The sequence below is a fragment of the Crotalus tigris genome, unplaced genomic scaffold, assembly GCF_016545835.1.
Source record: "Crotalus tigris isolate CLP2741 ecotype Arizona unplaced genomic scaffold, ASM1654583v1 scf7180000024119.3904262, whole genome shotgun sequence".
Taxonomy (NCBI): Eukaryota; Metazoa; Chordata; class Lepidosauria; order Squamata; family Viperidae; genus Crotalus; species Crotalus tigris.
In genome coordinates, this window is record NW_024100396.1 from 2,526,297 (window position 1) to 2,544,333 (window position 18,037).

General features: G+C 34.8%; 1 protein-coding gene across 2 annotated transcripts in view; it reads left to right on the forward strand.

Annotated features, from left to right (window-relative positions):
- MBOAT1 (membrane bound O-acyltransferase domain containing 1) overlaps window positions 1-17,354 on the forward strand; it is a 31,945-nt gene extending 14,591 nt beyond the window's left edge. For both annotated transcript variants that reach the window (XM_039322635.1, XM_039322636.1), the window contains 9 exons: window positions 4,179-4,234; window positions 5,891-5,945; window positions 7,094-7,277; window positions 7,642-7,834; window positions 11,642-11,745; window positions 12,348-12,412; window positions 13,467-13,599; window positions 15,132-15,283; window positions 15,895-17,354. In XM_039322635.1, coding sequence (XP_039178569.1) covers window positions 4,179-4,234; window positions 5,891-5,945; window positions 7,094-7,277; window positions 7,642-7,834; window positions 11,642-11,745; window positions 12,348-12,412; window positions 13,467-13,599; window positions 15,132-15,283; window positions 15,895-16,027 — 1,075 coding nt within the window. In that variant the 3' untranslated portion in view covers window positions 16,028-17,354. The remainder of the gene's footprint in view (window positions 1-4,178; window positions 4,235-5,890; window positions 5,946-7,093; window positions 7,278-7,641; window positions 7,835-11,641; window positions 11,746-12,347; window positions 12,413-13,466; window positions 13,600-15,131; window positions 15,284-15,894) is intronic.
- The last annotated feature ends 683 nt before the right edge of the window (window positions 17,355-18,037 follow it).

Sequence of the window (18,037 nt, forward strand, 5' to 3'; positions counted from 1 at the left end):
ATTTTTAAATCTATGCAGTTTAATTGGCTCACCTGGCATAGGTAGAATTAGTAACCTTCTATTGAAAATTGTTTTTTAAACATTGCAGGATTACTTATACACAGTAACTAACCATGGCCATGTATCCAAATATCTTATTTAAAATATAGTTTCATACAGTGATTTTTCTACTTGCTTAAAGATCAAAATATTCAGATAATCCTGCATTTATGAACTCATTATCTGTCCTGGGGTTTTTTTGTAATTTTTTAAACAATTTAATACATTTATAACTATAGTTTTATATTCTTTTTATAATTTTTCATGTCTTACTCTTTTATGCAAAAGGATGGTCTTGGTAAGTTTCTTTTTTCCCAGTTTTAACACTGATTTATAATTCAGACACAGAGGACAAGTTAATCAAGAGATCTTTGTTTAGATATTTGACCAGTTGGAAAACTTCATCTTTTCCATTGTTCCAGAAATACAAAGGCATGCTCAATCAACAAAATCCTGCAACTTTAATGTTGTACAGCAAAAATGGTATTTCAGTATGCATCCTTATCAGACTTGTTGAAAGGATTCCTTGCCCTTTTAACTTTTGAATCTAGCCATTTCAGTGGCTTCAGTGAAGCAAATTTATGGTATATTAATCAAGAGTTGTGGGAAATAGACTCACAATACAATGAGTCACGAGAACCTAGTACATTTCAGACAGGAGTTTGGGAGGTGCTGTTGCCAGTGATGGGAACATTTCCTTTAGATATTCTGGGTCACAAAGCCTTTAATTCCATAGCAGCACAAGTGGATACGTTTCAAGAATGTTGGGTTGGGAAAGTGGCCCTAAATCGACAGAAATCTAAGACTTAACAAAGTCTTAGAAATGCTACAACAAAAAAGGATTTTGCCACATGCGGTAATCACACAAAAGAAACCTCAAGAGTATTGGAAGGAAAGACATCAAAACTTTCATAAATGATTAAAAATAAAATTTGAACTGAAAGTACAAATATTTTAGCTGGAATAATTCCATGGCCATGGAAGGCTTGAGGTGGCCCTTCTCGGGGGCGCTGGCAACCCTGGGGCTAAACCCTGGGGTCAGTCATGGCCAGTTGAGACTGCTAAAGGCCCTACACCTTTACTTCAGCCCCAATGCCACCAGCAAGGAGTGCTGATATGCAGGTTGCTAAAAGGGCAGAGATGAAGGACAGAAGAGTGGGTTGGGGGAACTTGAAGTGCCCCTGCGGTCATAAATGCAGGTAGGCTGTAAAGCACCCAAATATTGATCATGTGACTGCAGGTAGCACTTCATGAACAAATAATTACCATTTGTTCAGCCCTACTATAACTTCAAATAGTGTTGGCTTTACCTGGAAATAATGTTTATAGTTAGTTCTCGGGTTACAATGGCAGTTGGGACTGGGATTTCCATTGCTAAGTGAGATGAGGTCATAAACTTCAACCTCATGTGACCACGTTGTTTAGCAAATGAACATTTTGGCAATTCCAGTTGCTGTGGTGACCCCACGACTGTGCAGGTCGTTAAGCGAGGACTTTGTATGACCGCGATGTAGGAAGAGGTAGGAGTCCCAGACAGGCCATAAGGAGAGAGCTACGGTCTGCAGAGTAGCTGTCGTGGCAGGCGCCAGGGATGATGGTCTTGCTGTGGTGCAAGGCCTGAGGCAGCATTCCTTGGCGGTGCCACCCTTCAACAATTTTAGCCCATTGCCATTGTCCCAGTGCTGGCTGAAGTGTCACCTCAAGCACCAGCCCACACCAGCCAGCTTTAAGCCCTAGCATCACCAGGCAGCCACAAGGTCCAGTGACTTGAATATTTGATTTGGCCAAGGGTGATTAGACACACAAGGAATTTGTCTCCAGTACAGAAGCACTCGGTGTACTTGCAAGGCAACAAAGAAAATAATAATAAGATAATAAAAGGAACAAATAATAACACTATAGCCACACTCTATGGGTTGATATATGTACACATTTGATAGAACTGTGAGAATTAGGTGCTCAACAGAGTGATGGCATGGGGGGGGGGGGAAACTGTCCCTGTGCCTAGTTGTCTTGGTATGCAATGCCCTATAGTGCCGTCCCGAGGGGAAAAGTTGAAACCATTTGTGTTCAGGATGTGAAGGGTCTGCAGCTATTTTCTCCATCCTTACATCCTGGACACAAACTGTTTCAACTCCTTCCCTCAGGATGGTGGTATAGGACATTGTATGCAAAGACAATTAGACATAGGGACTGTTTTTTCTCTTGTGCCATCACTCTGCTGAATACAGATTGCCACAATAAGTCCCACATGTAGTCCCTGAAATACAGAATGTCAAGGGCTGAAAACTTAACAGTATTCTAATTTTAATTCGTCTTAAAGAGCATGAGTGTGTATATATACATGTATTTAGAATAGAATAGAGCTGGAAGGGATCTTTGAGGTCTTCTAGTCCAACCCCCTGCTCAAGTAGGAGAACCTATACCATTTCAGACAAATGGCTGTCCTGTCCAGTCTCTTCTTAAAAATCTCCAGTGAAGAAACCCCCACAATTTCTGCAGGCAAGTCGTTCCGCTGTTTAATTGTTCTCACTGTTAGGAAGTTTCTTCTTAATTCCAGGTTGCTTCTCTCCTTAATAGAATCAGCCTCAAACCTAGTTGCTGAATTTGAATTTGAATTATTCAGTATTTATTATTCTGTTACTAATTTTTGAAACTCACTGCTTCTAGTAGTGGAAAAAGTACAATAAATGAAAGTGATCACCCCACCCCCAGTGTTAAGTGCTGTTAGGGTGGCCTTCTTTAATGTATGTGTAAATAGCTTCATCCTCACAAAACATTGTTATTTTAGCTCACAGATGAGAAATTAAGGAATCACTGAGATAGAGAAAGTGTCTAAGTTAAGCTAATATCTTGGCTGTGGCTTGGATTCTGATGTTTAGCTGAAAGTGCACAGATTAAGTTCATTACAATGTTTCTCTGCAAAGCAAGCTACAATGCTTGTTAATTATATACGAAAGCACATTTGGAAGATACAATGTCATTTGAACTATGTGTACCTGGAGATCAACTTGTAATGAATTTGCTACAAAATGGACTTGACTTGTAAGCTGTGTGTTTAAACACATAAGTAATTGATCAAGAGGATGTGCTGACAAGGGAATGTAATCAACTTATAGCTGAACAGCTGTTTCAAATTCAGGGTTTGTAGTCTTGCCACCGCTGTGGAATATTACTGTTCAGAACAAATTCCTAAAGCTAGAAAGAACCATAAACATGCATTAAAATATAAAACTTTACAATTGTATAAAGTATACATTTATGTATACATTTATATTAAAATATACATTTATGCTACCAACAAAACAGCAAGAAATTGTTTAGTAGTTTGCTCTCCTTGTCATATAGCAAATAAGCACATTGTATGCAGTTTGTAACTTCTAAATAGTCTTCAGGGTAGCCTTGTAAGGGTCCATTTCAGCAGGTGAATCCTGATGTATAAAGGGCTCTTGCTACCATTGAACTACCATTGCAGTTGTAGGCATGTTTGTATGGAGTGTGCATAAATGATTAATTTCCAACAAGTATTATTGCAGCTTATGGAACTTCAAACCCACATCAAATATCAATTCTTAACAGGGAAGACTCAAGTTTTACTTTTTTCAGACACATATGAAGCCTAGTATGTCATATTGCCTAACTTAGATTATTGTCCTGATACAAATAATTCTGTGTAGCTGAGCTCATACAAGCTGGCTCAATTTTGCTTTAGTACAATGGGTAAATCCATCTCTTGTAGTTTGTTAATTATGGTTTATGATGGTTATATGAATGCAACTCATTATGGTTTAGTCAATAACACAGGCTTAAGTAAATTATATCTTCCTGTGCTGTGTGAACACAGTCTCTCTTTCTCTCTCTGTGTGTGTATATGTATATATGTATGTGTATGTTTGTGTATATATGTGTGTGTGTGTGTGTGTGTGTGTGTCGTCTGTATCTGTATATAAAACATTTCTGGATATTCTGGACTTTAATAACTCTTATAACCCATTGTCTTTGCCATGTTATCTGTGTCTGATGGGAATTGGTACAAAAATATTTGATCTACAGCTTGTTTAAATCATAAGAATGCATGAAAGTGAAAAATATAAACACATTGGAGCATGAAAATGCTATCTTTCTGCATTTTATTACAGCCCTTTGATGATTGTAACACAAAAGATCACAACTCTTGCATTTCAGGTTCATGATGGTAAGGAAGATTATTTTTCTATTTTCCATTTTCCATTTTGTATGTAAAATTCTCTAAATAAATAGACATTGGCAACGTTTGGGGAAAAAGTAGTCAGTGTATGTTGTCTCTGCCAAGATCTTGAAGTCATCTTGTTACAATTAAGGTTTGGTAATAATAATAATTAAAAAAAACCTGAAGTCTATGGACAGTTTTACTTATTTAACCCTTATTTGTTCTGCTGTTTTTTCTTATAAATAGAACTGAAAACATTACAAATATATATAAATAATAAATGTCAGAAATTACATCATTGTTTTGATGGACTGAGTCATATTTATGAAAGGATTAAAAAATAAGAAAAAGATGTGGTAGCTATTGACTTACCAGGACTCAGGCACTCTAGTTCCTAGTCAAACCTCAACCATGAAAGCTATTTGAATATGTACCCCATGTAGCTCCTGGAGGAAAAGATATAAATTATCAAAGAAACAAATGAAACCATCCAGACTGTCCAGAGTTCCTTGGCGAATTGAATGGTTTTGTTAATTATGTGAGAGTTTAAAAGCTGCATAGACTCTGTTTTTACATAATAATTATCAATTTCATTTTCCCCTTGAAAGCAAAAATATCAATATTTATTTTAGAATAAATATTTGTAGGTTTAACAATCCCTTAACAGTGTTTTGAAACATTGTGTTCTGCCTTACCTGCATTACAAGGAAAGAGACTGAAATAAATAAGAACATTTAGATAATTCTTGTTTGGGGGGGGGGGGAGGATTTAAATCATTTTCTCTATTCAATGTTACGTCAATGATATACTACATGAAATTTTGGCCCATCCCAAATTATTTAAAGTAGATTGAGTGTTTTTTTTTTTAAAAATAAAATTTCCCTCAGATCAAGACTGGTTCCTTGGGAGACTACATCATCACATTGTTACAGTTTTCTTGGTAATTGTATGGAAGGATTCTGTACTTCTCTACTTCCATTATGTTTTTTTCAACTCTGTAGTCTACGTTGTTTGGAAAAAAGTCAGTTCTAATTCCTGAAGGCCCAAGGACATTGATAGATCAGATACTGTAGGTCCAAATAAGAATTTATCTCATGGTCCAATTTTTGCTCAAAAGTCCGTTCAATGAGATGTTTAGTATGTTCATATAAAACTGTAAAGTTAATCTCACCTCATTTTATAGGAACATTGCTTTTTATTATTTTATTACACTAATGTGTAATACAGTCTACCCAGACAGTTAATAAGTTTCCAGCTACCATTCTTCTATTTATTCTTTTAAACAAAGGTCCCTGGCAGTGCCTAGGACTTTTGGCAAAAACACACGTTACTAAAAGCTATATTTTATCAGCTATTTTGAAATTACAGTCTGATAAGAAGAGTGCTGGGATAACTGATTAATATGAGGAACTATGAAACTTCAATTAATATAAGTTTATAATAAATGTATATAACAAGCATTCCTTTACCCATAAGCCAGCATAATTTCTAGGAATTATTTAAGATAATTAGCCCAGATCCCCTTTTTGAAGCCCTCAGAAAATAAATGTGGGTTATATGCAGCATCCAGTAATGTATGAATTTTCATTAGAATTTAATTTTAGTGTCTATAGTTGTCTCCCTTTTGCAAAGCTTGATTTAATTGTTATGTCTTTTCAATAGGAATAGGTAAAAAAGCAGAAGATCTAACTTTTGAACAGAATCAGCTTGCTATAAAGTAAGAAAATACAGTGGCACTTATGATTTTTTAAAAATCTAATACCTGGGTTATCTTAGATCAGTGTTTCTCAACCTTGACAATTTTAAGGCATGTGGACTTCAACTCCCAGAATTCCACAGCCAGCAATGCTGGTTGTGGAATTCTGGGAGTTGAAGTCCACATGCCTTAAAATTGTCAAGGTTGAGAAACACTGTCTTAGATGCTTACTTCTGCTATGCAGTTTCTATTTAATGTTAATATAGTGTAAATAATGATCCGTGCACTTTTAAATTCTGAAATGTTATGTTTTATGAAATTATAATTTTATTATTTCCATGATCTAAATATATGAAGAATAGGATTGATTTTAACTTGATTTTCTCCCATTATAATTAAGATGCACGCACAAATATTTAAACTGAACGGCATGTATTAGAAGGTTCTCAAAAGGAGATTTTTAATTCTAGCTTTATTTTTCTATATGTGCACCATGTATTCTATTTAAACAAATTGTAGGAGATGATCAGGCTGAGCCTGAGGGAGTATGCCATCAGCTTGAAGTCCCTTCATGCCCACAAGAGATCTAAGTCCAACTTGAATTCCATTGATTCTTACCTACTGCCATTTTGCTTTAGCCATTAGTAGTTCAGATTCTTGTAGAGAACTAGCATGAAGTAAACTTGTACTTATTTGAACAACCTTGGTTCCTGATTTTTGTGCCTGACACAAAATACCCCAGTTGCAGAAGAGACAGTTATAGATAAGGATTTCATGTCTGTTCTAGCAAGAAGTGAAATGTTAGACAGTGATAATGGTTGAGAAGATGTAGTTGAGAAGATTTGAATATACATCCTTACACAAATACCTATGTATAAATAGAGTAATTGCCTAATCAGATAATCTCATAGATGAACTTTCTGTCTCTCTTGCCTACACAAATTGTTTTATTCAAGAAATAATCAATCTCCAAATGTCATTGTACTAGAATTTTCACAAGAGTCCTCCAATCGATTGTGTCCTGTAAATTTATTACATGTTTCACTAGTTTTTCTTTCTCAGACTTGAATTATGTTTAAAAGTGTCATTTATTTAAACACTTAATAATTGCTTATTTCAAAAAGTATTTGAAATCTACATTTATACATAATTCATGTTTGTTTTTACAGGACAAGACCTTCCTTACTGGAATATCTGAGCTATCAGCTCAACTTCATGAGTATTATTGCTGGCCCATGTAGCAACTTTAAGGATTATATAGCTTTCATTGAAGGGAGACATGTGCAGATGAAGTTATTAAAGGTCAGCTGGAAACAGAGGAATAGTGAGAGATTTCCTGATCCTTCTCCAGTGGTAAGCTACAAAATGCTAAGCCTTAATGTTGAAATTGTTTTCACAATAAACAGTATCAGTTATAATAGAAAAACCTTCATGTCCTGCACTCTGTTCCTTTAGTAGAAACTTCGGAGCAGCTCACATCTTATACTTATACGTATGTTTCCCAGCTGTGACTGTTAAGAGGCAGTGCTGTTGTCTCCACAGCTAGAGATCATATCATTAATAGTAATAATCCAGAAGAAAATACCTTTTTCAAAATTAGCAAGTGCAATGAATCATACTTTTCAGTAGTTTATTTCTTAAAACACTTTTTTTTAAAGGCTTTATTCTCTCAGATGTTATTCTCTCACACTGTTGTATTATTCTGTTTTCTTTGTAGGGAGCCATTCAGCAGAAACTTGGTATCACGCTTGTGTCTCTGGTGTTGTTCTTGACGCTTACCAAGACCTTCCCAGCAACTTACATTGTGGATGATCAATTTATGAATCAATCTTCATTTTTGACAAGACTTGGTTTTCTATATGTTGTCATGCAGGCCTCAAAGCCAAAATACTACTTTGCTTGGACACTTGGTAAGGTTTATTTAAGATTGTTTTTCAGGGCATGCTTATGCTTAATGTAGATATATCCATTTTATCCATCAAGGGATAAAATAAAGGAATATCACTGTATTATACCCTTGACATTAAGCACATTATTTCTGATTAAACTTTGTGACTTTTCTACTAAGAGATGCACATCTATTGACTACTCTGAATAAGTATCAGAGGATATCAGACAAGGTAAAATTCATATATGCATTAAACATCTGATAATATTTTTATTTAGACTTACTTACTTACTTTGTGTTGAGTATGTCTTTTCAGTTCTATAGCAGTTTTTACTGTGATGTCAAGCACACAGTCCAGGACATCAATAATATTTCAGTCCATTATACTTATCAAATACAGCTAGTCCTTGATTTATGACCACAATTCACCCCAAAATTTCTGTTGCTAAGAGAAACATTTGTTAAGGAAATTTTATGACTTTTCTTCCCACAGTTGTTAAATGAATCATTGCAGTTGTTAAGTTAGTAGCACAGTTGTTAGGTGAATCTGGCTTCCTCATTACTTTGCTTATAAGAAGGTCGCAAAAGTTTATTGCATGATCCCGGGACACTGCAACCGTCATAAATATGAGTCAGTTGCCAAGCATCCAAATTTTGATCACAGGACCAAGGGAATGATAAAATGGTCATAAGTGTGAAAAATGGTCATAAGTCACCTTTTTCAGTGCCGTTGTAGCTTTGAACGGTCACTAAATGAACTGTTGTAAGTCAAGGACTATCTGTATAGCAACATCCATCTAGATTAAGTCTTAGTATCTTCCTGATATGTTGGATCATATCCCACAATCCTATAATGGTTGAGCTCGTTATAGGAATTGAAATCTAAAAGCTCCAGTTCATCAGGTTAGCGAAGGCTGGTCTAACTTTTCCAGGGGAAGAGCAGTTTAGGCAAAGTCGACCCCAGATCCTGCCACAAACTATACAATATGCAGAGGATCGTAATTCTAACCCGAACTGATTCTCGCTCAGGATGGAAGCCCAGTTTTAGGAATGAAAATATCTGACTCATGGCATCCATAGCTGCGTGTTAGAAAGTAGTTCACTTTGCATTCTTCATCAAATATGAGATGCGCTGAGAAAAGGCTGCTTTTACACACAGCTGCTGGAGAATGAAGCATCTTTCAGAGCAGGGGTCTTCAAACTTGGCCCTTTTATGACTGGTGGACTTCAACTCCCAGAATTCCTCAGCCAGCATGCCTGGCTGAGGAATTCTGGGAGTTGAAGTCCACCAGTCATAAAAGGGCCAAGTTTGAAGACCCCTGTTTTAGAGAATGCTTGCCCCCCCCCCAGGTGTTTTACTTCCATTTCCTGGATAACCTTTTGAAAGAAAGAGAGGTGTCTTTTGCCTCTTTCTCCCACCCACCCCTGAGAAGATCTTCTGAGAAGATCAGATAGACATTTTTAGGAATAAAAAGATGCCTGTCGTAACATCCTGTCACAAACTAATGCTGCTTAAAATACTGCTGCATTTTAAGAAATATTTGCATTTTTTTGCAAGCCCCAAAGCAGAGCAGCCATTGTATTTTGCTGCTGCCTTCAAATTCAGCTGGCTTAAAGTTCAGTGGATATTTTAAGGCTTAAAAACAATCCAGACAGAAACAGAATGGAACAGGCGTACTGGATCAAGTTATGCTCTCCGAAGGATATGCACAATCTGCTAAATCACTTTATGGTTTGTTTAGTTTTTGGTGTAGTGTGTTGGGCAAAGCCAGTAAATTATACTTACAGTACACAATTATACAGTATGTGGACAGGTTATGATGAGACTTTGAGGCAAAGATGAGTCACACACTGACTTGGATTCTAAAATGTCCAGAGTATGATATTCCCAAATAAGAGCTAGAACTGACTCCCCCCCCTTTTTTTTTTTACTTTGGAAGATAAATACAGCTCAAAAAATTAAGTTTGTGTTTTCATTTTGTAATATTCCTTGAAAGCGGTAGCAATCAATTTATTGTGAATGGCCTGCACACAGCAACCTCCATAGCAAAGTATTTTCCCTTAAGCATCAATATTGGCAATGCATATAAAAATTAAAATGCATAAGTAGAAGAATGCAAAAGAATACATTAGATAGTTTGAATTTTGTTCCTCTGCTGTTAGAAACAAAATGTAGAATTGACTTTGTGGGTAATAAATACCTTTCTGTATTGGGAAAGGAGAAAAGCAAAGTGTTTTTCTAAAAAGGAGGCTGTCCTATTTATAAACAAGAATAACAGCAGTTTATTTGATCAAAAATTATTATGTTCTGTAGATAAATTGTGTAGAGAAAAAAAGAGGGAATTAATGCTACTCAAAGTACTTTTCTCTATCAGTAAATCCTAGAGTTTATCATTTTTTCTTAATACCAGCATTAATTCCCTCTTTTTTTCTCTACACAATTTATCTACAGAACATTATATTTTTTTGATCAAATAAACTGCTGTTATTCTTGTTTATAAATAGGATAGCCCCCTTTTTATATGAAAAACAGTATGGATTTACTAAATATTTAGAAGTCAAATAAAAAGCCAGTCTTCAAAGTGCTTAAAATTCCAAAGCTGTTTTTTTAAAAGTTAAAATATTATTGCAGGACTGATTTGGTTTGATTTGATTTGTTAACTCTGAACATAAACTTAACTGAGTTGGAATTCTAAATAAAATGCTGTTACATTCATTCGGAAGTAGTTGGCCTGTTAATTGGATACTAACATGTATACAGTATATTTACATAAATATGGCTTTTGCTTCCTTAAATTTGCTTTCTAAATTAGGGCTACTTCCAAAAACCAGTGATGCCTTTTATATATACAAAGAGAATTTAATTCATGGTTTCTAAAACAGCTATTTTATATCTTCCCTAATAAATTCCCTTATAAAGTGGGAATTGAAAAATAGTTCTATTAGAACATAACATCAGATGGATCATTCTAAGAATTACTACTACTACTACTACTACTACTACTACTACTACTACTACTACTAAGTTGGAAGGGACCTTGGAGTCATCTAGTTCAACCCTCTGCTAAGGCAGGAAACACTATACCATTTCAGACAAATGGCTGTCCAGTCTCTTCTTAAAACTTCCAGTGTTGGAGCATTCACAGCTTCTGGAGGCAGGTTGTTCCACTGGTTAATTGTTCTAACTGTCAGGAAGTTTCTCCTTAGTTCTAGGTTGCTTCTTTCTTTGGTTAGTTTCCATCTGTTGCTTCTTGCCCTGCCTTCAGGTGCTTTGGAGATTCCCTCTTGATTCCCTCTTTTTTGTGGCAGCCCCTGAGATATTGGAATATTGCTATCATGTCCCCCCTTGTCCTTCTCTTCGTTAAACTAGACATACCCAATTCTAGCAACCGTTCCTTATATGTTTTAGCCTCCAGCCCCCTAATCATCTTTGTTGCTCTTCTCTGTACTCTTTATAGAGTCTCAACATCTTTTTTTACATCGTGGTGACCAAAACTGGATGCAGTATTCCAAGTGTGGCCTTACCAAGGCATTGTAAAGTGGTATTAACACTTCATGTGATCTTGATTCTATCCCTCTGTTAATGCAGCCTAGCACTCTGTGGGCTTTTTTGGCAGCTGCAGCACACTGCTGGCTCATATTTAAGTGATTGTCCACTAGGGCACTGAGATCCCCTTAGTTACTACTATTGAGCAAGGAATACTATACCTGTGCATTTGGATTTTCTTGCCTAAATGTAGAACCTTACTTTTTTCACCATTGTTAATTGTTAAGCATATGTCAGGTAGGTTTTTATATTTCAGCCTAAGTTTTTTTTCTTTTTTTACAGCTGATGCAATTAATAATGCAGCTGGTTTTGGTTTCAATGGTGTGGATGAGAAAGGCAATTATCGCTGGGATCTACTATCTAATTTGAATATCAGGAATATTGAGGTAAGTTGAAGTATTATGGCCAGAGTCTTCTTTAGCTATAACATGGAACTGGAAATTGTTCCAGACCCCATAGAGAGAAGAACTTGTCTAAATAAAGTGGAGAAAGTCCAAACTTCATACAATAAACTTCATGCATTTGCTGCACTAGTACAATATGCAGGCAAGGGCAAAAGCCATTATTCTGACGACTACTACTATTACTACTACTACTACTGCTACTATTATTTCTTCTTCTCCTTCTCCTTCTCCTTCTCCTTCTCCTTCTTCTTCTTCTCTTCCTCTTCCTCTTTCCCTGCTTATTCATATCCACATATAATAACGCTGATTTTTTTTCTACAAATGTTTCTTTAAAATTGCAAAACCCCAAATATTTTAAAATAAAGAGACCTGTAAAATGATATGTTTTTCATTGACTTTTGCCAGTTAAAAATGTATTACCTTTATAAAGAAATACCAAATTGCAAACTATTGATAAAGGAAAAGAAGAAGAAAAATATATAGCTGTAATGCAACATACAGAACTAATGTAACTTAAAATACAGGTGGAAACTGACATTTTTAGTATTAGGAAACCTAATAATGCATGCTTGTTTCACTCTTAGATGGCAACAAGTTTTAAAATGTACTTAGAAAACTGGAATATTCAAACAACTGCCTGGCTTAAACGGTAAAAAAAACTTAAGTGTTTTGTGGTTTTCTTCAGCAATTCAGCAATACAATTTAGGGATACAGTGTTGCATTCAGTGAAAATGAAAAAGATTTTTTTCCCCCTGGAATTTCCATTTTATAATGATTAAAAAAAAGAAAGATTTTCACAATATGCTTCTGTCCCTAAAATAAAACTTCAAATGATACTGCCTACTAATATTGGCACTCCGTGTATCCATTTCTGGAAGTTTACCGACAACCTTAGGCTAAAATGCTTTCATTTTAATTTTTGTGTCATTTAAAGTATGTTTTTGTGTGTGTTTGTATGTATGTGCATGAGCATGTGCACGCTGTTATCACTAATGTATTGATTTCTTGTTTATTGAAATGATTGTGGCTTGAGCTTTGGATACAATTTTTTTTTGTGAAGAACCATCTTTTTCCTCATTTGTTGCACAAGAACAGTGATGCCTTCTTAACTTATACCATTGACCAATTTTAATTCCACATGTTGATGGAGGATGAGAATCCCTTTTCATAAAAAAATAATTTAACTATTAGATCATTGCCAGATGTATTTAGGAATTATAAAAGTGATCTTTCTAAACACTGACAAAGGCAATAAAAGAATTGCTTCAGACATCAGATGTTGTGCACTTCTCACCTTAGCAACGCTTCCACAAATAATTGTAACCATAACTGTTAATCTGAAATATAAATAGAAGGTATGTAAGGTTCTGATCAAAAGTAATGTACTGTAAGAGCCACACAAATACTGCGTGCTTTAGATACTTGTTCTTTTAAGACATCAGATTTACCTAGGTATTTAATAACCGAATTCAATTAATGACAGTATTTAAAATCAGAATATTTTGCCATTCCTTTTATGTGTAGCGAATTAGGAGAATAGTCAGTAAATAGTATCTAGTCCTTAGTAATATTTCTAAGAACATTTTTGATTGAAACAGAGAAAGAATCGGAATCATTTCTGATTCTATGATATAGTAATAAACTCAGATATAATTGCATGTAACCTGAATATTTATACTTCTTTTTCTAATTTTTCTTCTCAGTGTATGTTATGATCGGACTTCTTGGTATCCCACAGCCTTAACATTTCTTCTCTCAGCTCTTTGGCATGGTGTTTATCCTGGATATTATTTTACGTTTATCACTGGCATCTTTATGACACTAGCAGCCAGAAGAGTACGTATCCCTGTTAATCCTTTTTTTTCCCTGTGGGTACATGCCCAGATAAATTAATCATAGATTCCACAAGTGCTACTGATTTCCAAAGCAGAGCACATTTTCTCTTCATTATATTAAATTGTGTCTATCTCAAGCAACGTGTTTTTTGAAACTGTGTGCTGTACACCCATTTCCTACATATTTCATTGAGTGGCATTATATATTAGAATAATTAGTACATTGAACAGTTTCTCCTACTGAAACCAATAGAGACTTACAAAAGCCAGAATTTTTTTTCTTGTCTATCTGTTAATGTAATAATCATATTTTGTATCTGTATAGCTAATCCTTGACAGTGTATCCTGAGCGCTTTGAAAACTCTAGTGTGCACTTAGGGTTTTTTTTTTTAAAAAAAAAATCTTTAAATTTAGAAATCAATGCTCTTTTGTCTGTTTCTTTGGTTGTAGAATTTAAGGCTTTTGAGGCAGAGTGGATAATAGAATAGAAAAAGAGTATTATTATTATTGACAGGACAGGTACAGACTCCAGTAGATAGTTAAGACTGCAGAAAGAACAATTGCAACCAGCCTGCCTTCCATAGGAGACCTGTATATTGGGCAGGTCAGAAGGAGAGCTGAGAAAATATCTACAGACCCCTCACATCCTGGACATAAACTGTTTCAACCCTTCCCTTGGTACAGGGCTATAGCGCATTGCATGCCAAAACAACTAGACACAGAGACAGAGTTTTTCCCCCGTGCAATCACTCTGCTGAACACCTGATTCTAACAGCTCTGTCTAATGTATATGTATATCAACCCATAGAGTCTGGCTGGAATATTATTATTTATCCTTATTATTTTCTTTACTTCCCCCTTTTATTGGTATTATTATGCTTATTATTCTGTTGTTTTGCATATATACACTGAGTACTTCTATAGTGGAGACAATTTCGTTGTGTGTTGAATCACGTTTGGCCAAATAAAAGTTCAGTTCACTCATTCAATTCAATTCACTGCTCATTCTGATCATATATGAACATAGTTATGAATATGTATCACATTCTTGCTCTTACATAATTGGGTAACCTGTTTAAAAATGGTTTTGTAAGTTAGATCCTGTTATTTAATGAAATTTAGACGTAAAACTGTTTAAAGAATTGGTGTGAGTAAAATTTTATTATTTGTATAGATACATATGTTCCATTTCAGAAAAGTCTTTACATGCTCATTATAATATCAGATTTGGCACTTGTAGAAAAATTCTGATCAAATGTATAACATTTGTGTAACTCAATTGAAATGGAAGGGCTTATTCATAGGGTTAGTATTCCTACTGATTCTACTCAGCTGCTGAATCTTACTAACTTTTCTTCATAACTTTTGAAAGTTTTTTTTTAAAAAAATAGTAGTAGGAAAAAGAAAGCAAATCTTTTCGTACAATATAGCAAAACTTTATCAAAACCAAGTGGCATATGCATAGATTAGAAATCTGTGAGAGATGCACTATATGAAAATTCTTTCAAAACATTTCAATTTTTATTTTATAAGGTTAGGAACAATTGTCGACACATCTTCATCTCATCCAAGCTGCTCAAGGTGGGCTATGACATGGTTACCTGGTTGGCAACTCAGCTGTCTGTTTGCTACACTGTGGCACCATTTGTTCTTCTTGCTGTGGAGCCGACAATTAAATTATACAAGTAAGTTATTTGTATTTAGTTTCAAATTGTGCATTATAATAATAATAATAATAGTAGTAAAGTTGGAAGGGACCTTGGAGGTCATCTAGTCCAACCCCCTGCTCGGGCAGGAAACCCTACACCATTTCGGACAAATGGCTGTCCAGTCTCTTCTTAAAAACTTCCAGTGTTGGAGCATTTACTGCTTCTGGAGGCAAGCTGTTCCACTGATTAATTGTTCTAACTGTCAGGAAGTTTCTCCTTAGTTCTAGGTTGCTTCTCTCCTTGATTAGTTTCCACCCGTTGCTTCTTGTCCTGCCTTCAGGTGCTTTGGAGAATAGCTTAATTCCCTCTTCTTTATGGCAGCCCCTGAGATATTGGAACACTGCTATCATGTCCCCCCTTGTCCTTCTCTTCGTTAAACTAGACATACCCAATTAGAACGGCTGGACAGGTGTGTGAACAGATGAAGAGGAAATGCCCCATGTAAAACCCCTTAAATTATCTGCTCAGAATATCACTTCAGCTGTCATGATGGGTTTTGGCTGAGATGTGGAACTTATTAAAGTGGTATAATAAAGCCATGGTTTTGTATTGCAGTTGGTAACTGTATTATCTCTCATCACTTACAGATCACTGTATTTCCATATGCATATTTTATGTATATTGATATTGCTGGTGCTACCAAACAAATCTCAAAAACCCAGCAGAGGGAATCAGGCCATTGAAATGGAGGCACACAGCTGCAATAAAATCAAGAAATAAAAGTGAGACTGGGGGAAAAAAAAACCCTTTCTCTGCAAGATCCTGGAACCAAGGTTGCAAAGAAGGCATACCATACCTTCATTTAAAACTCTTTTTAAAGGACATAACAGAACTGGACTTTTTATCCAAATACAAGTCTTACTTGGTAATGTTTACATGCTTTAAGGACAAGATTTATAATTTTTATAAATTAAAAAAATCTATTTTAATGAAGGGTTTTACTGCATTTAAATATTTATACTTGTGTTTCATTTATTGAAAATGCGTATTATCTGTTGTTCAGGTAGGCATGTTGGCTCACTTAACTTCAAAATGTTTTCTTTCTCCTGTTATCCTTTCAAATGGGTTAAGATAGAAAAAAAAAATCTGGTAGTGTTATTCCTGAGTAGGCTGTAAAATTTCATAAGTAGTTTACTACTAGTATATCAAAAAGTCTTAGGGTTTATGATTTCCCTCCTCTTTGGCAAAAAGGAATATTTATATCTTAAAGCATTTGAGATTTATTGATCTAGAACAATTGAAAAGTATGTGCTGCTTGATTGGAAAATAATGATAAAGAACTGTGGAATATTGTTGGTCTGGTTTCCCTTATAGGTATAAAATTAGATAAAATTGAATTATATACAGTTTGTCTTCATTCTAGGCTGAACAATGAACGAGGTATCATGGAACCTTCATTCCATAACAGCATTTCCTACATGCAAGGAAAATTTTCTTGGAAATAACTCAGGGACAATTTATTTAGTTTGACTTGAACTATATAAAATACGCATATTTCAAATTGTCTGATTTTAAAAATGTTTTTTAAAAAGTGGAATTTACAAAACTATTTTTGCATTTTTCTAAAAGAAATAAATGCTATGAGCACAATAGATTAATAAGAATTAAGCAACTCAATTCTCAAATAACGTTCAGCTTCTTTACGTGCCTATCTGCTGTTTGTTGCAGAATTGCACTGTTGAAAAAAAAAAAACTTTCAGATTAAGAATGGAAACCAACAAAGCCATGTATTCATATGGAAGAATAAAAACAAATAAATTCAAATTTCTTTTATAAAATTAGATTAAAAAAAAATAATTAGCTGGTCTGTTCAAAATCAACATGAGCAATTAAGGTAAACCTGGTTTATATGACTTCTACCTAATGCATTTCCCAGAACATTCTGGGAATTAATGTTATCAGTATCTATTTCTGTGTTTTTATGAACTGTATTATTATGGCTGTATACATTCTGGACAATATCTCTGAACGGTATTCCAAATTCTTAATTAGTCAGATTTAAAAATGCAAGAAATATCAATAAAAACATTGAAATGCAGTGATGAAATTATTGGTAAAAGTATGGCTGATTGTGCAATTTTAAAAAGATTCCCAATCCTACCAATTTTAACATGTCAACGGGCTCGTAGTCTAGAAGAAACAAGAAACAGAGAATGTTATTTAGTATCCCAGAATCTATTTGTCATAATTTAGACCTGCAAATCATTTAAAAAATTAACAGTGTAAGTCTTGACAATTTCTGTTTGCCAGAAGTACCTGAGTTTTATGAAATTTGAATTTATTGTTTAAAAACTGTACTATCTGTATATGATTTTAATGTATGAAACAGAAATTACCGTATTTTCTGGCGTATAAGATGACTTTCTAAACCATGCAAATCGTCTCTAAAATTGGGGGGTCATACGCCGAGTCATCTTATACACCGGAAAATACAGTAATTTCCAGCATATAAGACAACTTTCTAACCATGCAAATCGTCTCTGAAGTCGGGGGTCGTCTTATACGGTGGGTCTTATACACCGGAAAATACGGTAAGTTAATTTGTTCTGGATCTGAGAAGGACTCATTCAACAGGAGAAGGAAGCAAAAATATTAACTTTTAAAAGGTATAAATCTTGATTTCCTGTTTCCTCAGGGGCTCTGTCCCTAAATAAAAATGGATGTTTTCCATGCTTATACAGCTCATGGTATAATAATTATTTTAAATATATATAAACTTCAAATTTTCAA